General features: G+C 38.9%; 2 protein-coding genes across 4 annotated transcripts; one reads left to right on the forward strand and one right to left on the reverse strand.

Annotated features, from left to right (window-relative positions):
- The first annotated feature begins 198 nt into the window (after positions 1 to 198).
- Positions 199 to 13,906, forward strand: kif20a.L (kinesin family member 20A L homeolog). 3 transcript variants are annotated; one of them, XM_018251009.2, is made up of 20 exons: positions 199 to 368; positions 3,106 to 3,283; positions 3,937 to 4,026; positions 4,109 to 4,228; positions 4,453 to 4,591; positions 4,694 to 4,875; positions 5,153 to 5,285; positions 5,386 to 5,586; positions 5,669 to 5,780; positions 6,224 to 6,292; positions 6,504 to 6,647; positions 6,872 to 7,037; positions 7,127 to 7,288; positions 7,369 to 7,508; positions 7,785 to 7,887; positions 8,613 to 8,817; positions 8,998 to 9,089; positions 10,963 to 11,022; positions 12,298 to 12,435; positions 12,905 to 13,906. In XM_018251009.2, exons 2-20 carry the CDS (start codon positions 3,125 to 3,127, stop codon positions 13,211 to 13,213), a joined length of 2,724 nt encoding a protein of 907 aa, XP_018106498.1. In that variant the 5' UTR covers positions 199 to 368; positions 3,106 to 3,124; the 3' UTR covers positions 13,214 to 13,906.
- A 1,518-nt stretch (positions 13,907 to 15,424) lies between these two features.
- cdc23.L (cell division cycle 23 L homeolog) lies at positions 15,425 to 26,146 on the reverse strand. Its single transcript, NM_001086421.1, is given in 16 exon segments — positions 15,425 to 15,846; positions 16,929 to 17,048; positions 17,122 to 17,200; positions 19,455 to 19,516; positions 20,290 to 20,365; positions 20,438 to 20,557; positions 20,984 to 21,137; positions 21,232 to 21,313; positions 21,576 to 21,673; positions 21,758 to 21,935; positions 22,436 to 22,568; positions 22,833 to 22,938; positions 23,054 to 23,096; positions 23,526 to 23,663; positions 23,820 to 23,892; positions 25,994 to 26,146. Coding segments are annotated over 16 exon segments (1,743 nt in total). The 5' UTR covers positions 26,101 to 26,146; the 3' UTR covers positions 15,425 to 15,672.
- Positions 26,147 to 27,755: the final 1,609 nt, after the last annotated feature.

Here is a 27,755-nt window from a genome sequence, read left to right on the forward strand (position 1 = left end):
AAACAAAAACAACACAATCCCGCTATCCAATTTTAAACAAAGCTACATGTGGAAATAATTATTCCCATATGCGCCGGAAAGGGCAAGGTATCTGAACCAGATCAAATAATCGCACTTGGTTTGGTTGAGCACACAAACCAGTCTAGCATGTTTTCTTCGACTAGAAAAAGCCCATTGGATGACAGAGCTACTCAATTTCCGATTGGCTGCGACAAGCACTGTTCTTTGGGATTGGTTAAAGTCCCCAGCGCCTAGTTTGAATTCGGAAAGTAGCAACAGTCAGGGGATCACGAGTCTGCAGAGAGCTGCCTGTCCCGGAAGACTCTCGTTTCGGTCCACACTTTAAAGAAAGGGTTATTATATCACAGGTGAGGGTTGATGTTTTTTTCTTTTAAATATATTTGGAAGATTTGTGTCATGTACACTTTAGTTCATTAGTTTTAATTCATCCGTTTAGATCTCTGGCAGATTTAGAGATGGTGTAACATGTATATGTATCTCTGGCTTCTTCATATTTAGGCTCTCCCCGTGACTCTGCTGTATTGCCAATGGCAGCGCTTGTGGGAGATGTAGTTCAGCGATATGAGCTACTGTGTTGGGTTATTTGCTGTATAATGCAATTATGAATGGGCTGCGACAGGAACCATAAGAAGAAAAGTTTGGCTGGGAGTGTTCTGTGAAAAGTAGTGATGTGTTCTCTTTGCTTCAGTGATTAACTGATACAAATGTGTCATTTTTTTTGATGGTTATTTCAGATTGAACTAAACCTTTTGAATTATGCAGGATGTTGAGAAATGTAGTTTAAAATGATTTGGAGATCTGTACTGAGGCTGCTGCAAAACTAATGTAAGCTGTGTGTATATAATATATTGTGTGTACCAGTGCTGTCCAGCTTATGGGACACATTTTTGTCATATAGCATGTTAAAGAGCCTTATTTCAATTAAAATATCATATGGTGCAGTCTATGGAGTCACTAAGCAGATGTGGGTCCATAAAAATCCTTTAAAGGGCAATATCTGACCCGTGGATCTCCATTCGGACAGCTCTGCCCTATACCATGGCTTGCCTGGGGTGGGGTTTGTGCATAAGGAAATGTACGGTATGCAAATTATACAATATTTTTTTTAACTTTAGTGCTTGGCTATTAACCATTTCAAATAGTACATACCCAATCACCTGAACACAATGTTTACACACTGGAAAGAAGGAAGTCATTTTATATACAATTAAGGGGAGGTTTGTCATATGGAAACAAGCCCCCTTCCTGTATAAAACTGGTTTTCTCTTTGGTACAATAGTTTTTGTTCTAAAATAGCTAATGTTAAATACACTGTAACATGAGGATGTGTCCGAAGTTTTGTCCGTGAAGTCGTAGGGAAGTGAGTTATGAAAATGGTATGTGCCTTTTCCTATGTGCACATTCCATTCTTTAGATAACGAAAATCTTTCCTGTTAGGTTATTGGTTTTCACTTCTGACATTGGATTACTTAGGTTCATGACTAAGCAAACTAGTATGAAAATGAATATGTTAGCAATGTTAAAAGTCTTTCTTGCATGTCCATGTAATTCTAAGCAATTTTTCCAGTGTGCATTAACATAACAATGTTAAAACCCTGCTGGGGATGCCAATATGTTGGGCTACTACAAGTAAGAGTGAAGACACAGCTACTAGTTGCAGCTCCTTGTCACAACTACAAAACAGACAATAGTGATAATTGGCTTCGCTAAGACGTGTTTTAGAATAAATATATATTTCGTAGCCATGGCAAGGTATTTTGTAGCTGCTATAGGTATGGGATCCATTATCCGGAAACCCGTTATCCAGAAAGCTCCAAATTTTGGCCATAGACTCCATTTTATCCAAATAATCCATTTTTTTTTTTTTTTAAATGATTAGTTTCTGTAATAATAAAACTGTACTTTGTACTAGATTCAAATTAGTGGGATTCTGTCGTGATATTTATGGTGTCGTTTTTATTTCTAATTTGCATTGTTTACAGATTCACTCTACCGTATATTTGTATTCCTTAACCAGCAAGTATATATATTTTTAGTTTTAATATTGAAGGCAGCCATCTCGGGTCATTCTGCCTGATCCTGTGCTTTCAGAAAGAGGCAGCACTTTATGATGGAACTGCTTTCAGTTAAGATGTTGTTTCTCTAACTTAATGTTACTGAAAGAGTCGGTGTGGGACTTGGATTTTTACTACCGAATTTTCCAGGGAGATGTTATCTTGTTACATACCCATTGTTCTGATGATGGGCTGGGAGGGGAGTGACATCAAGCCAACTTGCAGTGCAGCAGTAAAGAGTTACTGAAGTTTATGAGAGTGCAAGTCACATGACTGGGGGCACCTGGGAAACTGACAAAAAAAAATCTGTTTGCTTTTTTGAAAAATGGGTGCCAATTTTTGCAGCAGCGCTATTAACTGATTCATTTTTGAGAAAAAAAAACATGTTTTCCTGTGACAGAATCCCTTTGATATAATCAATCCTTAATGGAAGCAAAACCAGCCTGAAGATCCAAATTATGGAAGGATCCATTATCTGGAAAACCCCAGGTCTCAAGCATTCTGGATAACCGGTCCCATATATGTACTACTAGCATCAGAGCTACCAGTAGCAGCTACTTGTAGTGGTTACAAAATGCCAAAAAAAAATACCCTGCCACAGACAATACTGAGGATTGCCTCTGCTACAACACGTGTCTTAGCAAGGACAGTTATCACTATTGTCTATTGTAGCCATGAAAGTACCTGCTACTAGTAGTTCTGTGTGTTTTCACCCTAAAGCAAATCAATAATTTTGTGAGCCGGGCCGGTGCAGATCTTTTCAGAAAATTGCTCTAGCTCAAGGAATATTTTTCTAAGGTACGCAGTTCTGTTGTCTTCGTCTATAATGGAAGTCTGCCTTACACTAGAGGATTTTACCTACAAAAAATGTTGAAATGCTTTACTGGAAGCCATGTTATTTTTTTTATTGGCACATTACAAATTCTTACACTGCGGAAATCCTATATTCGACAACTTTCAGTTATTATATGAATATAGTTAGCTTACCATTTATGCATTTACTCTGTGACATAATTATTTTCCCTACTAGGCGCAGGGCCTGAATAATCATGGTCAGCAATATGATTTCCCCTGGCATGGGACTGCTCTCGGATGATGAGGAGAACCCAGTGTTTGAATCTACTGCAGCTGAATGTGGGGCTGGAATCCGAAAAGCGCTTCTATCTGATTTTTCTGTCATCTCTCCAGGACTGGGCCATCCTCCCCAGGTATGGAATTTCAGTCCAGCATATAAACTGCTGGACAGCTTGCTAGAAGTGAAAAAAAGTTTGTCCTAAATGTTAACGTTTCAGCTTACAATACCATATTATGTACCGCAGTTGACTGTATGCAAAAAGATTTGTTTGGGTAGGTCACCATATGTGGGGATCTTTGCCCAATATTGCCAAATCTGGCCCATCTGGTCACTCGGTTACAGATATGGTGGTCAGTTTCAAAAAAACATCCACTCGCTATGCAAGCCAGACATTTTATCCTGTCCAGTCCTATACCTGAACAAGTAGGGATCTTCTGTATGTGCTGAAAGCTGATAGTTTTACCATTTTAACCTAATTTTGTTAAATGTTAACTACTAATTTATGGGAAAATGAATGGAAAAAATCCTTTTTTAAGAAGTTTACGGGAGATGTGTATACCAAGAGCAATGACTGTATCTTTCATTTAATTCACAGTGTATTTTTATGGCTATTGTAGACACAGCAGCCTTGAAAGTGTTTTTTTTTTTTTTTCCTGTCCCACAGTTTACAGAAGAGTTCCTTTATAGTGTTTGTTTTTTTTTTTTCACTGGCATCATTATTTTCTCATAATCCATCTCCAGATGCACTTTATTCAATTAAACCATGTAATTTTTTTTTTTTTTTAGCCTGTGCCAGAGGAAACAAATGAGAAAGTCATGGTTTACGTGAGGATTAGACCCTTTGTAGAAGGGGAGTTGGAGAAGAAGGAGGACCAGGTGAGAGGAGTTATATCTTTGAAATTTAAATCTGTGTAAGAAATGTTCTGCTTTCTGACTAATTCCAGTGTTTTATCTGCAGGGTTGTGTTGAGGTGGAGAATGAGGAGACCCTGGTCTTGCGTGCTCCCAAAGATTCCTTTGCAATGAAGAATACAGAACGCGGATTGGGACAGAGTTTGCACAAATTCACTTTCTCTCAGGTGAGGATATGTCTGTGGCACACAACAAATATTTGGTACAGTACCCTTCTAGACAAACTATATGAAAAACTTTTGTTTATGTCAATACAAAATATGTGCAGGGGTGTGCACCTGTTTAGATGTGCTGGTAATGGTTTGATTTCCTAGAGAACTAAACAATTTATTCTCAATTGCATTATATGTTTATATATGTTTGTTTATATATTTATTCCTTCATTGTGAAGATATTTGGACCAGAAGTGGACCAGAAGCAGTTTTTTGATGGAACAATGCGGCAAGTGATAAAGGATGCGCTGAATGGGCAGAACTGGCTTATTTATACCTATGGAGTTACTAACTCTGGCAAAACCTACACCATACAAGGTACTTGATCTACAATATATTTACTACTGGAAATGATGCAGATTTGTTTAGATAGCAGGCTGTTTCTAGGATTGTTCATATGTATTTGCTACTTCTTTCTAGGGACTAGCAAGGATGGAGGTATTTTGCCTCGCTCCATTGCACTTATCTTTAACAGTGCACATGAACGCCTGTACAAAAGCTCAGACCTTAAACCTCTTTCCAATGAGGTGATGTGGCTGGACAGCAAACAAGTGCGACTGGAAGAACTTAAGAAAGTTTCACTACTGTCTAATCTGAGAGAGGTCAGTAGCCAAACCCTTTATAAAGGGTCACAAACTAGTATTTTTCTAAAATCCATGACATTTTTACTTTAACATATATAAAACATTTCCCTTGCTACTCCAAAACATGCAAATAAAACACTGTATTCATCCATCAGTTTCCTCTCCTGCACAGAGCTTTTCAGTGTTATATTTTTACACCTCTGTCTGTCCCCTTTCAATGTAAAGAGTAGCATTTGATGTGCTGCCCAGAAGTGTTACGTTTTCATTCTCACCGAGTGCTTTATTTTCTCTGCAGGAAGAACTTTTAAACCCCCTAAAAAGAAGTAACAATGAATCCAGGGCTGGCACAAGTATTAGCTTTGACAGTGGCATTGGGGGACTTTCTTCTACAAGTCAGTTTGTCAATCAGACCAGTAGCCAGCTAGAAGGTAAAAGTCTAAACTGTTCTCTGTACTCATTGCACCATCTGTTTCTATTAGAGCATATATCATTGTTAAATAAAATCTTCAAAACATTTTTAAACTATAGAGACCTGTTCACGTTGGAGTGACCAAGAAGTAGTGTCCCTTCAGGAGGCTGCTGATGTACAAATCTCCATCTGGGTATCCTATTTTGAAATTTACAATGAATTTGTTTATGATTTATTGGAGTTTCTGCCTTCTGGTCCGAACCGTAAACGAACCACATTGCGACTATGTGAGGACAGGAATGGGAATCCATATGTGAAAGGTAAAGGACAGCTCTGATTGCTGTAATATATAGACCAGTTCATTGCCACATTTAGGATATTTAAAGAAGTCTTCCCTAATAGATCTCACCTGGATAAATGTACACAGTGCTGAAGAAGCCTGGAAGATCCTGAGAGTTGGAAGGAAAAACCAGAGTTTTGCCAGCACTCATCTGAACCAAAACTCTAGTCGGAGGTAAGATTGTTCTAAAGGTGGTTAATGTGCAACCAGAACCCCATAATGTGTCTTGATATTTTGTTAAAGCTATATAAATAAATGGGAATTGACTGTAATGCTTACATCTAGTGTGGATTACAATATAGTTAGGAGTTTTTGCATACATGCAGATTAACCATTTTCTCTTTCTGTGATAAGTTTTGCTCTTTGTAACACAAACTAAGCAACAAAAAAGCATTTGTTTATTGTTCAAATCTGATCAAAACTAGTATTAAGTTGTGTGTCGTCCACCCCATGTGCCTACTCTATTTGGCTGCATGCTAAGACATCCGTTTTGTTTGGGATTAGCAGAGGGCTTAAAATCCTCAAGAAAAGTAATGGGCAGGTCTGTACTGTACATAAGAGGCTGTGACACTAAAATTTCTTCTTTATAGCCTTACTCTCTCTTTTCCTTTTTCCAGTCACAGTATCTTTTCCATTCGAATTCTCCACTTACAAGGAAAGAATGACATGACGCCTAAAATAAGCGAGTGAGTAATGTTTTACCGGCTTACATTCAAACTCTCTTGAGAGCTAGTGGTTTACTGTAGAACAGTATACCACCTATTTATTTTCTTAATGGACACTTTGTATAGTGAATTTCCTGACTGTAAAAAATATAATCCACCACCATTTCTTTCCTTCAGTTGTAGTTATGTTCTCTGAACTGTGTAAATGTCATTTTGCCATTAAAATCTGTAGACTTTCATTCTGTGACTTGGCTGGATCTGAGCGCTGCAAAGATCAGAGAAGTGGTGACCGTCTCAAGGAAGCAACCAACATTAATACCTCCCTGCATACTCTGGGCCGTTGCATTACAGTACTGAGACAGAACCAGCAGCAAAAGTGAGTTTCCTATTTATACCTGTGGACTAAAATAAAAATACAAATTTTTCATGATAAAATACAAGATAACTAAATTCCCATTATGGATTACGTTTTTTTTTTTTTTTACGTTTTTTAACATCTATAGTACATGCAGTATAGAGTATAGCAGGGGCAGACATACTGAATGATGTCTCTATCTGTTATGTTGATGGCCAGATGTTTGTATGTTTTTTATTTTTAAGATTGCGTCAAAACGTGGTCCCTTTTAGGGACAGTAAGCTGACCCGCATATTCCAGGCATTCTTCACCGGGCGTGGGAGGTCTTGCATGATTGTAAACATTAATCAATGTGCCTCTACATATGATGAGACTCTTTATGCCATGAAGTTTTCAGCCATTGCCAGCCAGGTATACATGCCTTTTTGGGGATCACACATTTATAGCTCATTTTATTTTGCTCCATTGGAATAACTCTGAGCTGCAATTTTGTTTCTCAGCTGGTTCAAGCTCCAACTGTGAAAGTGAACATTCCATCCATTCAGTCACTCATCAAGGAAAGCAGCATGCTGGCCAATCGCAGTTTCACAGATGAGGAAGATGTTGAAGAGAATTCTGATGATGAAAATGAGGAAACGGATATTACAAAATTTAACAGAGAGGTTGGTGTCGTTTATTTTCCTTCCTCCCATAATCATCTTTTCCTAGATGAATTAAGTTTTAAATGTTTTATCCCTAAAAGGAGTTATTACAAGTTATTGAGAACATGAAGGAGCTCATTGTAAAGGAGCGTCAGGAGAAGCTTAACATAGAGATGCAAATCCGTAAGGAAGTTTGTAGTGAAATGATGGATATGATGCAACAACAGCAGAAACAGCACAGGTAAGGACCTTAACTGATATGAAAGACCCTCTGCATCAGCAGATTATGGATAGTTGGTGCTTAGTTGGTGCTTAGACTTGGTACTTCCATACCTAATTGATCCTGCAGAACTGATTTATTTGCTTCAGTTCACTACTGTTAGAATTGAATTTGCTGCAATGTTTTCTTGTAAGTTTGGAGATTGTGGGCTGATGTTTACTTTATTGGCTACCTATTGATCCAATCTTGATATTGCTATGCTTCTAATTATTTTTTTTTTTTTTTTTTTTTTTTTAGTGAGAGTCTGGAAGATGAACGAGAATTGCTAGAGGAGATATACGAGGGTCGACTGGAGAACCTTAAAGAATCTCTAACAAACTATTACAAAGGGGAATTGGAGGTTAGTGGATGGAACATATCTAAATCACTTATGTAAATTACTAAAGAGTAACTTGATTATTTCAGAAATTGTACAATTCCTTATTTCCATGAGCTGTTGTTACATTTTAAAGGGGTTCACCTTCCAAACACTTTTCAGTTCAGTTGTTTTCAGATTGTTCACCAGAAATAAAACCCTTTTTTTTTTTTTATCTTTTATTTTTTACCATTTACCCAAAATGTAAGATTAAAGTTTTTAATGTTCCTGCCTCTCGTGTTTCAGTCTGGCAGCTCGGTGATCCAGGAGCATCTGAACTATAACAATTTGCTACATTTAGTTGATACATTTTTCAGCAGTATTTGTGGAATATAAGCTACTATTGTATCAATTCTAACTTCTGCCTTTAATGTAATACTGGTATTCTGTTCAGCAGGGACAAAGATAACAAATGTATCAATTTAGAACAGTTAAAGAGTTTGTAACCCCCCCCCCCGAGCTGCTTTAAAAGGTGAAAAATTAAACTTACACTTCAATATTCGAAAACCATTCACAAATAGTAAATAGAAAGTAGTTGGGGGGGAAAAGTCTCTATTTCTGGTGAACAATCTGAAACCAACTGAACTGGAAAATGTGTTTGAATGTGAACAACCCCTTTTAATCGTCATTATAATTCCTCTTTAATTTTGAGTAATGTTTAATATATAATCAAAGCTGGCACATAATGCTATATATGTTCTTCTCTCTAGGAAAGAGATGAGAAGATTGAGGAACTGGAAGCTGCTTTGAAGGAAGCAAGTTACAGTGTCAATTCAATGACCAGCCAGCCAACGCAAAGAGAGGAGAGTCTCTCAGTCCGTCGGTCTAAGAGATTAGCAACAGCTGAGGCAAACCCAGAAAAGTTGAAACAAGAGGTCCTGAATCTGAAAATGGAGCTTCAGTCAAGGAATGAGGGTTAGTCACATTTTACAGTGACATATCGGTTGTGCCAATAAATTAGGTCAGGGTTGGGCAATCTGTGGTCTTTTTCTGTTAAACTACAACTGCAAGCATCCCATTGACTGCTTAATGCAGTCCATACGCCATCACCAAGACACTGTGATTATAGACTTTATTATTACATTTTTGTTTCAGAAATTGAAAAGTACAAGAAAATGCAGGAGCCTCCGATCTCTGCCCGATCATATACAGCTGATGTGGATAAGAAGATTGTGGAAGGGCAGAGAGTAAGTTTTGTTTGTTTTAGTTAGTTTTTTTGTTTCTCTAGGTCTAGGAGAACTAAAGCTTAACTAAGTAGGCTAGAAATGTTGTAAATTGTGGTTCCCTTGGGCTGGTATAGAAGCCCAAAACATAGTCTTTAAGCAACACAGATCTGTGAGTCCGAACATGCCCCTAGTAGCTCCCCATCTATTTTCTGGTCTGTGCTGCTCTGTTATCTGAGCTCGAACAGAAATATGTCACAATAGAAGGCTGATTAGTAGATTATTCATACTTTTGTTACCTGGCATCTCATTAACCAGTGTAATTAGCACCAGAGCTTAAATAATTGGCTTAAATAATAGCAATAGTGAACCTCATTTTGCAACAGCCCCTAACCAACGTTTCAATTGGGCTTCATAATTTTTTTTAGTTTTTTTTTTTTTTTTAATTGTCTTCTGACTCTTTCCAGCTTTCAAATGAGGGTCACTGACCCCCATCTAAAACAAGTGCTCTATATGGCTACACATTTATTGTTATTGCTACTTTTCTACTTACACCGTCTCCTATTCATATTCCAGTCTTATACATATTAATGCATAATTGCTAGGGTAATTTGGACCCTAGCAACCAGATTGCTGAAATTGCAAACTGGAGAGCTGCTGAATAAAAATCAAAATAACACCCAAGTAATAAAAAATGGAAACCAATTGCAAATGGCCTCAGAATGTCACTATCTACATTCTACTAACCGTTAAATAAAAGGTGAACAACCCCTTTAATATTCTGTACAGCACAAAGGGTAGCACTGCTATTACCATAGAAACCACGGCTTTATTACAGTGAGGGCATGTCTGCTTCTTTGCACTGATCTTTTATTGATAACATGCTTATTTCTCAAACTAACCTTTGAAACCTTAGCTTTTTATTGAAATGTTATGTCCTATAAACTGTCGGCTTGCATGCAAGTTTAAGTGTTGCTCTGTTGTTCCAAAATACATTTATCAAAGGAATCCTGGATATCCAGTAACTTAAAGGCTAGATACACAAGTAGTTTATTTGGCTCTTGTTACTATTTTTGACTGCCATCACATCTGCTGTCAGTGGCCAACAGAAGACATATAAGCTTACCAGTCACATTAGTATCCTCTGTGTAGTCATGGGGGGAAACACTACTGACTCATCCAGCATTATTTCTAAAAGAGCAGAAAGGAAAATAAAGTGGCTTTTGCATAATGAGACGAACTGATTTCTGATACATTGTTTGTCAGAACAAAAAAGGGTGAATACTGATTTCTTTTAAGTTTTAATTTCCAAATTTTTTAGATGTTTTAATGTATAGAATCTGTTATCTAGAAACCGGTTATCCAGAAAGCTCTGAATTAAGGAAGGGATGTCTCCCATAGACTCCATTTTATCCAAATAATCCAAATTGTTAATGATTTTTTTTTCTCTGTAGCAATAAAACTTTACCTTGTACTTGATCCAAACTAAGATTTATAATCCTTATTGGAAGAAAAACCAGCCTATTTGGTTTATTTAATTTTTACATGACTTTCTAGTTGATTTAAAGTACGAAGATCCAAATTACATAAGATCTGTTATCTGGTAAATCCCAGGTCCCAAGCATTCTGGATAACGGGTCTCATACCTGTATTGGAAAGTGGGATGGAAAATCTCTTCAAACCACCTGCTCCCTGCTAGCCGTAGACCCTTTACAAGCAGGGTTTAAACATAAATGAGCAGAGCTACTTATGCAAACAAAGCTCCACTGGATACAGATTTTTTTTTAATGAGAATTACAGAAGTGTCACTGTTAAAGTATTGCTCATAAAGCTATATATAGGGATACTGCTTTTTGTTTTTAGCCTGTAAATATTTCCTGTATTTTGCTTTTTCCAGCTTTATGGTCTGGGCTCTCTTCACAAGTGCACCGATTTTCAGCACACAAGAGCTCTTTGGGTAACAATCTCATTGCCTGATTCCACCCTTTCCCATCTCATGGTTCTGGGGGCAGCTACAGCCAAAGTGCTCTTATGACTTTGAATACTGGCAATACTACTGATTGTCATGTGAATTGAACCTTTCATTCCTCAACTCCAGTTCACACAGGTGTCTGTTCTTATAGTGCACATGTTCAGGATGCCTCACAGGCCCATGAAGGAAGGAGTCATACACCTGGCTTTCAATCTGTATATTTGGGCACCTCTGAGACTTTTTGGAAATGTGCACTGATGGCGTAGCCTTGTCTGGAGATCTAAAACCATGATTTATACATTACAAACTCCACATTCTTTCCATTTTAACTGGTACAATTTTCTGAAACTTTCAGCTGTTGCTTTTCAGCCTTCTTTGTCTAGCTTGTTACTTTGCATTTTCACTGGCTGGATCCCATGCTTCTGTTCTGATCTAGGTCAAGCTGAACCTCCCACTGTTGATTACCTGTTCGGTTACCCCCCTTTTAAACAGACCTTGGCTGTGGATGCAGGCAGCTGTAGTTCAGTGACCCATGGGGGGGGGAGGTTAGTGAGCCCTGGAACAGTTCTTATGGCTCTGAACTGCAAACGTCCGTTAATTAGAATTAACCTTCTAGAACCAAGTGTATAGTGAAGTACTTTATAGATTTGCTTATACATTTAAAAACTTAAATGCAATGTCTACCTGTGTTGGACATGAGCCCAACAAATAGGGCTTGTAATACCATTCATTCTGCCTTTTGCATGTTGACGTTCTGTGGTGGGTTGGCAAATCCATTTGTCCTCTTCTGTTCATTTTGTTGGGGCAGAACATGCAGTAATGTAAGTCACAGAGGTAACATTTTGTTACTTTGGTAGCTTTCTGTACTAACTCCATGTATCCATTGTTAATTAAACATTTTAGAGAAAATATTCATTTGTCTGTGGAGACTATTCAGATATTGGAAATTAGCCAGAAAAATCAATTTACTAGATTAGCCAGTATAAGACATCAGACAAACCATGGGCTCTGTTCATTGAAAACATGTCTATGATTAGCATTTAAACTGCTGACCATTGGCTTGCTTGCAAGCATCCTGGAATAAATGCCCTCCAGAACCTGAGGTAGCACCCCTGCTTTTAGCTGCACAGCAACATTGAATGCCCTTCTTTTACCATTTCCAACCTTTGCTCTGGGTAGATCATAGGGTGGTTCCGGTGAACTGGTGTCAAGGCTGATCATGTTATTTAGAAATAATAAACATGGCTCTTTCTTTTGCAGAATGTAAGATTATTGCGCAGTGAATTGCAGAAGTTTGGGGATTCCTTGCATCAGGTGGACAGGGCATGCTGTCACACAACTGGAGCTGAGAAACTGAGGCAAGCTCTCAGTACCTGTGATGATATACTAGCCAAACAGGTAACGTATACTCTCGTCTACTGCTGGTGCCTGCTTACACCAGTGTTTCAATGACTAGTTAGACCCGTTATAGCAATGGGGCAGCCAGAGGTGCTCCCAGTGTTGGACCACATTTAGTTTGGCAATACCTATACCAGTTGTGTGTTCATAACCTTATTCGGCCCTTCCAAAAGCATTCAAATGAAAAGCAAATGTCCTTGAGCTAGAGAATTTATTGAAGATATAGTTACATAGTTAAATAGGGTTGAAAAAAGACAAAGTTCATCAAGTTCAACCACTCCAAATGAAAACCCAGTATCCATACACATACACCCCTCCATACCTTCAAATAAATTATATATCCACTGCTAAGTTGAAAATTGCCACCGACACAATAGCATAGTATCATTTTGCAAAAGCAACCCAAAGTTTTAATTTGATATTGAAACACAACATATTGAATGTATTAAAAATTCTCTTTCCACTGCAGGAAAGGGCTTTGGCAGAACTTCAAAATAACATGGTGCTGGTAAAAATGGACCTGAAGAAGAAGGCTGTTTGCATTGCAGAGCAGTACAACACGGTGCAGAAACTACAGGGTACCACTACTGGCTATAGACGTCCCTGCAATAATGAGAACACCCAGCCAATGAATTCAGAGAAGAGACCCTTCCTACGCAACTTCCTGGCAAGGACCCCAGGAAAGAAAGGACTTGCAGAAAACAGTCCCTACAGTCGCATTTTGCGTTCCCGGCGCTCCCCTGTGCTAAAGACTGTTGCTTTCGGCACCACATACTGAGTTTGTACTAGTGCCCTTGCCTTGGACTTATAGGTTTGAGTGTTGCGTCACTCAATTGTCTAATGATGGCTATTCCTGTACAGTTTCTTTTATTCTTTAAGGGGGCTAGTAACCCCCCCAATATACACTTACCTTTTTTTAATGACATTAGGGTATTTTGTTGTCTTTGGCTATTCATGTACAGTTTCTTTTATTCTACTAAACTTTTAATGGGGCAAGTAACCCCCCCATTAGATTTTTTTTTTAAATTATACTGGGGTCCTTTGCTACTTCCAACAGGCAGCACTGTGACTATTGTGTTAGAGCACCAGTAAAACCCCTTCTGGTTCTTCTGAAACAGCTTTCCTACTTTTTTGGGGGGCAGGGGATAAGAAGGGTTTGTGTGGCTGCTGGCTCTTTAACATAAGACAAGAGTTAAGTTGCTTGTGGGCTCTACTTGCCATAGTGTGGGGGTCTTTTTCTTCACCAAAGATATATGTATAAGTCAATGTCATATTACATATCACCAGCAACAGGAGTATGTTGATTATAATACAAAAGGGAAACTAAGCTAGGCATTTATATGACCACCTTTTGTTTTACTGCAGTATTTTACAGTATGTTAAGTATAAGGGAATGTGTGCTGTTCTGTTTGTTCTCTTCACATGTGCAATAATAGAATGTATGATCTGGAATAAATCACTTTGTACAGTTTAACGAATCCAGTTCTTGGTGCTGTGAGGTTTAGTGAATTAATCATAAAAATGAGCAAACCCCATCAAAAGTAGGTTTGGCTTGTTTTTTTGGTCTGGCTAAGAGATATGGGGGTTAAAGGGATACTGTCGCGGGAAAACTGTTTTTCAAAACGCACAAATAGATAGTGCTGCTCTAGCAGAACTCTGCACGGAAACTTTTTTATGTTAAAGATTTTGAAATTCAGAACAATGGGTAGCTAACCAGATAACGGCTATCAGACTCCTTTGTTGAAGGATTTGTTTGCATTGCTAAAATTACTCCAATGACATTAGAATAGGACCAAAGCAGGAAAACCCCTGCTTTTTTTTTCCTGCTTGGGTGCTATTCTCATCTCTACCTATAGGTGGGACTAGGGACCCATGTGGTATAATACAATGGGAAGGGGAAAGACAATAGATGTTTCAAAGCAGTTCTCCTGCAGTGTTGGCACAGGGTTAGGCACAACACACTGAGATGGCTGCCTCCACACCAATATTGCAGCTAAAAAATATATTTGTAGTTTCTAGAGTAAAAAATATTTAAAGTGAATTATTTGCAATATAAACAGTGTAATTTAGAAATAAAAAGCATGACAGAATCCCTTTAATAAAAAGGTGCTAGAGAGCTGCTCTGGTTACATTTATGGAGGAATGCATTTGGAAAGCTTATAAGCACATAGGTTGTTATCTTACAATCACATCAACAAGCAGGCACCATTTTATTAACACTTATTAAAGCAAGATGTGCATCATGCCTTGTTTGTGCCAGAATTGGGCACCTGATGCCCATTCCATCCATAAGGGGCTAAGCGGCCAGCATGTTAAGGCCACACTAGCTAATTGCATACAAACCACCATCTCAGATATGGTTGCCGGTAAAACACTTGCCAAGGCTGGGATTACAAATTTACCGGCAATGTAGCTGCTGGTAAATTTGTCATACCATTCAAAAAGACCCCTCAGCCTTCCCCCAATCCCCTGTAACTTAGATTTTGTCCTCAGTCTTCGATTCGGTGTCGTGGCCCCACCCCTTTTGTTTCCGCCCCTCACTTGCTGGTAACAAATATAGGAAAAGCTGGCAACCCGATCATATTCTGTCGGGATCAACCACCCCGATTTTGGCTCATTTTCCTTAAACATCTCCTGGGTGGTGAGATACTAGGTGCTGGCAAAACAACCACCTGGTCTTCACTCCACAGTTTCTAGGTTTTACAGGGTGCATATACAATCCTCAGCTGAAGCCAGGTTCAGGAGGAAGGTGCTCCCGGCTGTAGTTGTCAAGGCACCTCTAATTCTGTGACCCATCCCCATGGTGCCAGTTTCCACCCAAACTAGGGAAAAGAACGATAACATTGCTCAGTGAAATTTTTCATTCTTGCTGACAATCTAAGTTGTTTTAAAATGTTACAGATAAAGGCATTACAAAATTGACTGAGGAAAATACAGACTATTACGGGTACTGATCTCTGGACATAGATAAAGAAAATGCACAAGCGACCACAGTATAAAAAGTTTATTGACAAGAAAAACATTTGCTCTTCCCATATTGCTGCTGAGCTATGTCTGTGCCAGCACAAACCTGACAGTCCATCATTTGTTTGGCAGCAGGATTTTATTCTCATTATAGACAAGCTTCTTATGGAGAGGCAGTTTGTGCTTCAGCTGAAGCAATAGTCAGTCCAATTTCTGTTCTCAACACAGACCACTATATATCCATGTGCAAAATCTACTGCAGCACACACTGTACTATGGTGTGACCGATGAAAGGTTAAGTGGAGACACTCTTCTTGTAGGGGTGTTGTTGGCAGAAAGGGATTGTGGAAGGAAGAAAGGAGCAGTGGCTGGCTCAGCCGATGGACTTTCACTTTGGTTCCTTAACTGTAGAATCTGGCGTAGAAGAGCTTTGCCTTCTTCCCTGGTCTGGAAAAGGAAGTGCATTACTTAACTGCAGAGAACAACAACCAACTATTAAATGAACACCTGTGGATCTGACTTAACTGCCATGTATTAAGACATGTAAATTAAATACACTCAATGAAGTAGTGTAGATTAGGAACACTATATGAAGATATATTAGGGTCACCGATGGAACTTACACAGCATACTCTAGGAACCTAGATTGCGGTTTAGATCTATATTCCACCTACTATTGCTTAAAACAGGCAATGTATCATGGTATTGATATTGAACAGTTTACAAGCCATTCAGCATATCATCTCGTGTTTACTGCCAACATGCATCTCACAGTCTTTCACAAACCTGCCGACAGCACCCCACAGACCAAAGCCTTTATTAGTGCTCTCTAGGCACATAACCCATACCAGGAGTGACCAGCAAAATAGACAAACCAGAATGTGCCACTAACTTCACTATGTACACTGGTGCGTACATAATCACAAAATACAATTATCCATTGTGTCTCTACCATATCTGGTAGAGAAAGGGGGGATCCATTTAATTTAAAAGGAGAAATATAGGATAGATGAAAAAACCCTAATTTTGTAGGCAATTATGAGTAATACCTGTATATGGTGTTGCTTTTACATGGTGCTACAAATTAATATCTTTAAAAATAGCTTTCTATAGATGTTCTCTGATCTGTCTGTGTTTCAAATGAGGGGTGGGCGTGTCCTAACAGTCCCTGCCAGAAGCACAGTAGGAGGGTGGACAGCCAATCACAGCCCTGCAGCCACACAAGCAAAGACAGGTTTCAGTTCCCTATCAGGTCCCGCAAGCTGCTGATTGGTTCGTGTCTTACAGTACAGTGAGCTGAGAGCTGCCGGTTCCCCTGCAGCCTGGGAATTCAGGGAGCAGGAAGAGAAGGGAGGGATTAATAGGGGTTTTTGCAGAAATATTCAATAAATCAGCCTGAAACACTACCTTTTAAAGCACAATTCTTCTATATCTAAATGAGTATAACACACTGGTACATTCTTATTTTTTACACAAAATGTCTCCTTTAAAAAAAATGGCAGCAAATATGTAAATGTAAAAAAACTTACATCATTAAAATTGAAGCATTTCTGGGCACATGCAGATGCCTCATCCCACAGCTTGCACTTGAAGTAATACTGAGCCAGATAGCGAAAGGCCGTGCTGACCTCCTGATGCTCCACAATTTCCTATAAATATACACAGATGAGTTACATAGATATCGATCAGCCTGAGAGGCAGTGCTTCCTTGCTGTGACTTACCCCACAGGAGTAGATGTCTTGTATGTACTTGATGTAACACTGGGCAGCCTGTTCCGATTCGTTCAGTTGTTCATGAAGCCTTAAGTATATTAGAAAGTGCACAAAAATGTTACACATGTTAAACATAGCATAGTATGCTCCATGTTCCTTTGCAGTGGTGTAAAGGAGAAAACAAGATAACATTTGTACTCTGTTTGCACATCTGGCTTTAATGAAGATGCTACTAAGGCTTATCTGATCATACATTTAGGAATCAGGAATCTGTCAAGGTGATCAGCCCTACTCAGCCCAGACTGGCAATCTGTGGGTTCTGGCAAATGCCAGATGGGCTGCTGTAAGATGCCATAGACAGTCACTATTAATTGGGTTGGTGGGAGGCTGTTTGGGCCTCTGTTTACTGGAAATGCCAGGGCCTATTTTGTATCCCAGTCCAGCTCAGATGTAATCAGCAGCTTCTTGTATCTGGACCGACAGGCCCAGCTTCAGTCTGTGTGCAGCTACGGAGTGGAGATCGTCCTGAAAAATGGCTGCTTTCTCGTATTTAGGGCCAATCTCTACTCCGATTAGCCATACTTAGGTTGTTGATTACATTGGATCTGCCTCTTTCCTCCTTGTTAAAAACTGCAGGCAGAGAGACAGCGTGTACCCTTGCACCAACAAGCAGATTATGCCAAATAACCCAATTAATAACTAAACAAGTTACAATACAATATCATTCAGAAAATGTCTCCAATTATCATGTAAAAGATTTGCTGTGTGTAAAGGTACACAAATAAATAAATAAATAAATGTCTGCACCATTTTGCACACAAGCCATTTGACTAACTTTTGTCTTGGAAAAAGCCACAATGTGATTCAGAATATAAAGGTGGCTTATGTATCATGATCCAGCATGGGAGGTATGATCAAAATCAAGAAATGCAGAACAGATATGACAGATATAAGTACACCTTCTTAGGTCATCTAATGGCCTGTGGAAGGAAAGCAGACACCTACAGGTAGCACCTGCCTTTTCCATGCACTAACTTAAATGAAGCATAGTTTTTTCTTCATTATATTAAAGGGGAACTATCGAGAAAATGAAAATTGAATATAAACTTCAGCACACTGAAATAAGAAATTTTCTAAATGCAATTAAAAAGCCTGTACCATTTCTGAAATAATCAAGTTTAACTTCCCTATTCCTCTCTCATAATCAGTTTCTCGTCAATCTCTCTTCATGCAGGAGTTGGGTGTCAGATATTCATTATCAGTTAGATCCAATATATCTTATAGGGGCTCCTTTTGCCTAGAAGATGTATTAGAGCTCACTCTATTGAAATCACCAGACATCCTGTCTCTCTACATGCAGGATTGGTGCAAAAGGCAGTGTAACGTTCACAACGGGGAACCGCTGTAACCGAGGATAGCAACTCCAAGGGGAGTGGATATGGTGGGAGCCCAGGGGTGATTGTAGGCAAAGACATGATGAAAGTAATAGTAGGTTTATTGGCAGTCAGAACACAGAAACCAAAAGGCAGGAACAGGCAAAAAAGGCTAATCAAGGTATCCAGATGGTGAGGGAAAAATGGGGAACACAGGAACAAAGGTACTCACTCAGGAAACAAGGTAACAAGGTTTTCAGGAACAAGGCATACAAGGTTTTCAGGAACAAGGCATACAAGGTTTACAAGGTTTTCAAGGTTCAGGTTCAGGTTCAGATTCAGATTCAGATGTCAAGAACAAACAGAATACATTCAATGGCTCAGCCCTGAGCAAAGCTCAGGGCGGGGTTTATAAAGGGAAGGTGATTAGGAAATGGGAGACACATGAGGGTAAACGAGGTGGGTGGAAAACACCGAACAGGCAGATAACAGAAACATTAAACACAAGAGTTCAGGACCAGTCCTGAGAGCCCCCAGTGGCTCATGAGGTAAATGTTGCAGTGAACAGCACAACCAGACTTCAAGTCCCGGGTTGATCCTGACAGGCAGTTATTTTGTTAGATATTGTTCGTATTGGAATCAGTTATTTGAATGAGCTCTAATACATCTGCTAGGAACGGAAGCCCCCCCCCTATAAGATATATTGGATCTAACTGTCAATTAATATCCCGACACCCAACTCCTGCATGAAGACAGAATGAAGAAACAGAGAGGAATAGTGAACATAGAATTTCAGAAACGATGCAGAATATTTAATCGATTGTATTTAGAAAGTTTCTTATTTCAGTATGCTGAAGCTTATATTTTCATTTTCGAGATAGATCCCTTTTAACTTCAGATTTTAGAGAATATTGCAAGTTTTCCTTTTTTAAGTTGAACTTACTATTGTCTAAGGAGACATACACTTACTTTGCCAGCTTGACCAGAGCCATTTTCTCCACATCACCCACAGCATAAGCTCTCCAGTAACACTGACAGAAAAAAAAATTATGCAGAAAAGTAAGAAATGGTGCATTTATGGAAGGTAGCTCATTTTTTTGCCTTTCTTTGGATCAACTAGCAGTTAGGCAGGCTATAAATAGATTTAAAGGGGTTGTTGACCTTCAAAACTTTTTTTTAAGTTCAGTTGGTTTTAGATAGTTCATCAGAAATAAAGACTTTTTCCAATGACTTTCTATTTTCTATTTGTGACCATTTTTCTAATATTGAAGTGTAAAATTTCAGCTCTGGGAGGGGGGGGGTCACCAACTCTTTAACTCTTTAAATTGATGCATTTAGTTGATACGTGTGTTATCTTTGCCCCTGCTGAGCAGAATCCCTGAGCTTCCTTAAAGGCAGCTGTTAGAATTGATACAATAGTTGCTAGTATTCCACACCTACTGCTGAGAAATGTATCAAATAATTGTATCAACTAAATGTAGCAAATTTTAACAGTTCAGATGCTCCTGGATCACTAAGCTGCCAAAAAAAATCGTTGTTTACGGTGAACAATCTGAAAAGAACTGAATAGAAAAAGTGTTCGGAAGTTGAACAACCCCTTCAAAAGGTTGAACTTGATCGACTAATAGCTTTTATATGGTCATGAAACTCCTTATGTTATACAATAGGGGTACATTATAGTTTACTTCTGAATTTAATTCTTAGCATAGAGATCCTATATTGGGCACAGACCCTTTGGTTAATAATGATATTTTAAGACAACACTAATGAAAAACAGATAAACAGTTTATAAAAATTCACATACTTTTTTAGCCTCCACAAGTTGATTAAGCTTTTCATAACATTCCCCCAAAGCTACAAGCATTCTCGAGTCGTTGGGCCTGGAATAAAACAAAAACGGTCATATCTGTTCAAAGAATATTTAGTCTACCCCTCCAAAAACCCAACAATACCTTAGCTGATGGGCCCGTCTATAATAATAAAGGCAGTAAAATGGCATCTTCAAAATTTCATAGGTTTGTCCTAATCCGTACCAAGCGCGATAATCTCTCTTGTTCACTTCAATCGCATGCCTGTTCCAAAACACAAGGTATTAATAGTGCTACACATTAGCAAATTAAAACAGAGCACTAGAAGCACACAAAGCTTAAAGCTAACGTCACACTAGATAGAGACTTTATCAGAAACTTTGCCATCTCCAATTAACTTTTATGGGGTAATGAAAAGTTGTGATTCGCAGGTTACAAAGTAAGTTAAACTTGTGGCCCTGTATCCACTGACATTAGCCCAATCAGAATGCTCTGAGCAAAGCTCGCATTTTTACGTATGAATCCAAATAAGTAGAGATGACATGAAAAAGATTATAGAATAGTTTTTATTTTGCTTTAAACTGCTAACATCAGTTGAGAATCATGCTTTCGATAGCTTTCCTACATTTCTAGAACACTATACTTGCAGATTGATATGGCACACGCAGGGCATTTAATTAAAATACTAACCTGTAAGCCTGTATTGCTGCAGAGGTGTTCTTCATTTCCATATATTCGTGTCCCATGAGAGTCCAAGCACCAAGATATCGAGGGTTGAGTTTTAGTGCCCTTTGGAAGTACAAGGCTGCTTTTTCATGTTGGGAGCGCAGACTGTAATAATTGCCTACACAAATAATAAAAATCCCAATCAACACTTGTATGATTCATCTAAAGTATACCAGCAACATAATAAAAAGCAGCCTTTGGTAACCCCTTACCGATTACGCAACATGTCTCAACCCGGTACTTGTCAATGTCACAGAGATTGTGAGCCAAATAGCTTAGTTCTGGTTTAAGACCCTTAGAAAAAGAAAAGAAGAACAGATTCAGTAAGATCTTATCAGGATATTTGAATACCAAATTTATCACAATTTCTACTTAAAAAAGTAAAAAAACCAAAGTAATTGGTCCATCGTCCCTAAAACTCCCAAAAGGCTAGCCAGTGAAATATGTTTAGAGTTATATACAAACGAAACATTAAAAGACTTGCATAAATTACAGGAATGCAACAAATGAATGCCACACAATAGCAAGAGTTAGCAAAGTCCAATACTAAACTTACCCTGACATACAGCAGGTTGGAAAATGTGTCCATGTTTTCTATTCTGTATGGATCCTGTTTCCGCAGCTCATTGAATATAGACAGAGCTTTGTCAATATCTATGAAGTATAAAAACCTTTATTAGAGCCCTTTGTACTTTATAAAGTAATAAGAACAGTTAGCATGCAATATATTCTCCTTACCCCGGATGTTATGGTAGGCAACAGCAATTTGGGATATAATGTAAGTACTCTTGGAGAAGCCAGCATCAATAAGACTTTGGTATTTCTGCAATGCCTCCTCAATCAACTGCAGCTCTGTGTATATGTGTGCCAAGAAAAATTCCTTTATCCATGAGTCTGGCAGAGACAGGAACTTCAGCTGATGGAACATATTAACCATTTGAAACTATAATATATAAGCTATTTATAATACAGAATTTAATTAAGTAAATCAGTTGTGACATGCTCATGAAAACCATTAAAAGACGGTGTGGCCATTTACAGTTATTTAATTTTCTTAATAGGTCCAGAATTAGATTAGCTTTCTGTGCTTTACAAAAACATATTTAAACGTCTGATATAGATATATGGTGTATTAACATAATGTATTTTTGTCTTCACTCAGGTGTCAATGTTAGCCAGGGTGGCACTTATCGATTGGTTAGACACAGGGAAAAGCAAATTGGCCATCATATATCATTTTGTGTAAGTTGTGTATCTAAGGTATAGCCTTCATTAACAATGCAGTTACTGAGCAATTAATGTAGCAAAATTATCTGTGTACTATAGAAACCAGGGCAAAAGTGTAAGCCTCCCTCCCCATGTATAACTCTATATAATCTAATAAGGTATAGAATGTTCATGCAAGCTACGATTTACCATCTCTTTGTCAGTAATCAAATTGCATAATTCCAGCCAGGTTCCCCAATGCAAGGGCAGGACATGTGTTGCTTCCACAAATACATCTAAAGCTTCTTTTGCCAGATCCAGCTTCCTCAAGACAACGCCATACCTGATGGGGATAAAATCGAGTATTTTCTACCTTTTAGAATAAAAAAAGTTGTCTGCCTTCGTCTTAAAAGACCATGTATACAACAATCCACAAACACTGATTAAGACTGTAAATTCTACCCAAGCTACTATACAAAGGAAACATTTTTTAAAAGCTAGAAATTAAGAAAGAACAATGTACATTCTAGATTATAGCGCTTATGTCTCAACAAGAGACTCAACAAGAATAAACCTTTGACAATACAAAAGAGGACTAGTCACTTACAGGTACAGTCCAAATCCATCTAATTCCCTGGCTTTATGCTTCTTACTCAGCTCCACACGTAGTTCCCGCAGAGCTTCATTCTTCACCTGCCCTTTTTCAAGGGGACCTAAATTATAATGTAAAAAAAAATATAAAAAAACTTAACGAATTCAAATGCCAATTCTAGCTTTTAACAGCACAGATTTGATCCAAAGACCCATGTGAACTTATTTAGCGCTTACCAAGGCTATCAACTGTTTCATCATCCTTCTTCTTTTCTCCAGACTAAAAATAGAAGCCAAATATATAGAATACAATTAATGTGTAGCAGTTAGTAGCAATTTGTCTAATGAAGAAAATCTTGACCACCTTGCCGGACCATGGTCCCAAACCATACCCTAAAATTATAAAAGCCTGGAATAGTTTGTACGTAATGGGTAGAAAAGCAGATTTTGGTATGTTCCAGATGGTTAATTTTCCTTCCAGTAATTATATGAATAATGTCATTGCTAATAAGATGCAACTAGAAATAGTCTGCTCTGATGCTAGCAGCCAAGTCATTATTACTAATAATGTAACCCAGAGCTGGAATTTTGTTTAATTTCTGAATAATATGTGTTTTGTGAGAGTATCACTGAGAGATACTACGGTACCTATCCAAATCAGTAATTACATGTAAACCTCTTGTTTGATAAAAATCTGCATTGTGCTTACCAAGTACCTGGAGTACATGTACATGAAATAGGCTTTTTGGCTCTTACACCCCCGAAGAAAATATGCAGCTCGATCATATTCTTTAAGGTCAAAGTAAGACTTAGCAAGCATGTATGCATCCAGATCCTGGGCATCCTCCTATTGCAAGAAGATTCAGAGGGTGAGAGAGGAAAACATTTTAACCTTTCTTACAACTCCAAATATATGCAATCTACTTAAATTCCCCTTGTATATTACATGTCCCAGTTGAACCCCAAGCAGTGAAAGGGTGTGGGGCCAAAAATACTTTCATACCTCTGTAAGTGCTGGGGTTGAGGGAAGCTCATTCAGAGGAACAGATTCGAGAGAGAAAGCAAGTTCTGATGCCCTGGAAATGACAAATATAAAGGAAACGGTTACGGTTATTATCTAAAAAGATTGGATCATTATGCTAATCAATCTGCAAAATACATTTATATATATAAATAGGCCCTGGCATTTCAGGTACACAGAGGCCCACTCAGAGGTCCAAACAGCCCACTTAATACTGACTTTCTATGGCATCTTATAGCAGCCCCTCTGGCATTTGCCAGAACCCACAGATTGCAAGTCTGGGCCTGCTAAGTACTGGGGAACAAAAAGTTTACATCTTTCTAAAATCATAAAAAAATGTGTATTTCGTGTATAGTAATTACATCATATTAAATGTTAATTTTAAGTTATTATTTCCAAATACAGTTCAAACAAGAGCCTTGTGTGTTATTTGGACAGACGTATGGAAAGTGAATATAGCATATATATAGCATAATACTTTATAGAGTAAGGTAAGGTATATTTCTCCATGATCACTGCACACCATGAAGTAGTGACGCTGATACTTACGTGACCCTAACCGACAGGTAGTGAACTGCCGTGATTAAACCCACATCCATCCCAGACTTGAGTAAACCTATGTCTAGATGTGGTTGGGCAGTTTGCTCACTTTTGACCATATTGTGCAACCATATATTTCATGTTGGAGATGAATCTGTCTAGTCACATCTGATCTTTCAATGTATAAATTAGGGATGCACCGAATCCAGGATTCGGCCGAATCCTTCTGCCCGTCCGAACCGAATCCGAATCCTAATTTGCATTTGTAAATTAGGGGCGGGGTGGAAATTGCATGACTTTTTTCAGAAAACAAGGAAGTAAAAAATATGTTTTCCCCTTCCCACCCCTAATTTGCATATGCAAATTAGGGTTCGGATTCAGTTCGGTATTCGGCCGAATCTCTCGCAAAGGATTCGGCCGAATTGACAAAAATTACTTTGCAATGAAGTACCTAAAACTTAATTTCCCTTCCCAAGCTCACAAGAATAATGTAGCCATCTTTTTCATCCTGTTACATAACAGTTTACATTTTTAATCCCCTTTCCCTCAAATAAAGTGCGCTGTCCATGGCAGACCATAGGAGATATGCAACAGGTAAGGCCCATTTATGTGAAATAGTGGATTCGGTGCATCCCTAGTGTAAATTCTATTTGCTGATGCACTGTGTACCATTCTCATCCTGCCGGATCCAAGCTTTCCTTCCAACTGGAAAAGCAGTGTTTGGCTATTGTTGTTTATGGACAACTGCATACAATCCATCCATCCATCCATCCATCAGCCCTGCGCGATTATTAGGGATGCACCGAATCCACTTTTTTGGATTCAGCAGAACCCCCGAATCCTTCGCGAAAGATTCGGCTGAATACCGAACCCGAACCCTAATTTGCATATGCAAATTAGGGGTGGGAAGTGGAAAAAAATGTACTTGCTTGTTTTCTGACAAAAAGACACGCAATTTCCCTCCCCACCCCTAATTTGCATATGCAAATTAGGATTCGGTTCGGCCAGGCAGAAGGATTCGGCCGAATCCGAATCCTACTGAAAAAGGCCGAATCCTGGCTGAATCCCGAACCGAATCCTGGATTCGGTGCATCTCTAGCAATTATAAATCCGATTTTTTTAGAGGCCACTAGCCAAGGGCTAATCACAGATCAGAAGAATAAATTCTGCCCTTGGCAAAGCAGACTTTGATTGTTTAGGGCCCTGGAGCCCGTTGTGTTGTATACAAGTACTAAATGTGACATCTGTCAATACTGCTACTGCTGCATACAGTTATCCCAGTGGCAAGTTATTCAATGGATGTTACCCATCCTGCAGGAGCACCAATCATATTTGTATGTATGATCACACTGCACAATGCTGAATTTCTTTTGGTTTGCTTTTAAAAAGAACAATGACGATGTGTTGCCTCATGTTTATTTGCAGACATTTTCCAGGACAAGTATGCCTAATGCCACAGAAAGGCCACAATGTACACATTTTACACCCAGAATATGGATCTCATAAGAGCATCACGACCATAACCATAAGAGCATAACTATTTCAGACGGCTGCAAATGAAAAGCGTGGAAATAATATGCAAACTCAAAACACAGGGGACTCTCCAGCACTCGTACCATTTGACGCTATTCATCAGACCTCTCTCCCGACACAGCCAGGTTACGCTTAGCAGCTGCCTCTTGATTTCCTTTAAATCAGAAAACATCCCGATTGTCGCCGCCATCTTTTCTTACTACTCTCCAGCTGGCAGGGCGCTCCGGTGACATCTCCCAATCAGGAAAGGGCTTGCTGCTACTGGCTGCCTTCTTCATTTTCAAGCGCCTAGAACGAACCCGGCGTAGCGGCGTATTGATTGGCTGAGAAAAGCTCACGAACGTAGCGATTGGTTGCGGCTGAAATGTGTCAGTAAAGAACGTGCTTTAGCAGAATAGGAAAGTAGCTTAGCCCATGGCCTTATAGTTTAGGACAGGGTTGCCAGGTTTGCTGTTTTCGAGCCTAATTGGGCTACTACTTTAAAGCCCAAGCCAAGGTACGGATCTGGGTATTTGGCTAGTTTATACTTTGGAAACCAGCCGAAGTTTCTCTTGCCCAAATGTGCCAAGCTGCCGTCTCCCAATGCATGCTGGGTAATGTAGTTTTTAAAAAAAAAATAAAATTGCCAAATGCCAAGTTTTATGTAAGACTACAATACCCAGCATGCAATGGGACTGACTTGTGTAGAAGTCAGGAGTTACCAGATTTTCTGAGTCTGAGCCTCCCATTCCTTTAAAGCACGCTCACATTTTCTGGTGACTTTCCTCAATTTGGGGCAAATACTGTCCACCAAAATGTCTACAGTTTGACCTTTATTTACCAATATTTATTGACATTGTATATTTATTAGGGCCTCATGGGACCCCTATACCTCCTGGGTCCCCCTCTGTAGTTACACCAAATCTGTCCCATTTTGCTTCATGGAAGCATTTGTGAAAAATTGAAAAAGGCGTATTTTTACATATATTCGTATATTTCCACTGCACATATTGTGCTATTCTTGGGCTACTTTTGAAGTGCCTCTTGGCTAGTTTTGGGCTGGATTTGTAGCTGACATTTGGTTAGTTTTGAAAATTAGATCTGGCAACCCTGGTATAGGAAGGCTCAGGGCTAAAATTTAAAACTAAAATGTTGTTTCATCATAAAGACTTGTCTTGCGAGACAGTTTGAGGGTGACACAGTTACTTTTGGCTCATAAAAGAATGCGTTTTTCTTAGCCGGTTAGTGATGTATTGCCAGTCCCTGTTCTTTTCCAGAGCCCTACTGAGCTGGCCTAGCCATTATTTTATTTTTAACTTTTGTGCTGTGGGGGACCCTGGCCACCAGGGGCGTAAATACAGAGGAAGCAGACCCTGCCCCATGAGGCCTTATTATTGGGCAATTTGTAAAAAAGGACAACATCTGGATATGTTGGGGGCCATAATATTAATTTGTTGTGGGGCACAGTAACATCTAGTTACACCACTGCTGGCCACCAATGTTTTGTCTAACTTGAGGAGATGCTAACCATAATTTTTTGTATATTTTTTTGAAGGGGGGCTTGGATGTTTTTTTTTCTTTTTAAAGGGCATGTAAAGGTAAAGCAATAAAATCCAATTTTTACTTTCTTTAATGAAAAAGAAACCTATCTCCAACATACTTTAATTAAAAAATGTGTACCATTTTTATAAGAAACCTGACTGTATGCAGTGAAATTCTCCCTTCATTTACTGCTGTGGATAGGAATTGTCAGATGGTCCCTAACTGCTGAGCAGGGAAACAATCATACTTATGAACAGCAGGGGGAGCCCCCGCCTTACTTTCCAGCCATGCAGAACTCAAGCAGCTTTGTTTATGATGATCCCT

Source organism: Xenopus laevis, chromosome 3L (assembly GCF_017654675.1).
Source record: "Xenopus laevis strain J_2021 chromosome 3L, Xenopus_laevis_v10.1, whole genome shotgun sequence".
NCBI lineage: Eukaryota > Metazoa > Chordata > Amphibia > Anura > Pipidae > Xenopus > Xenopus laevis.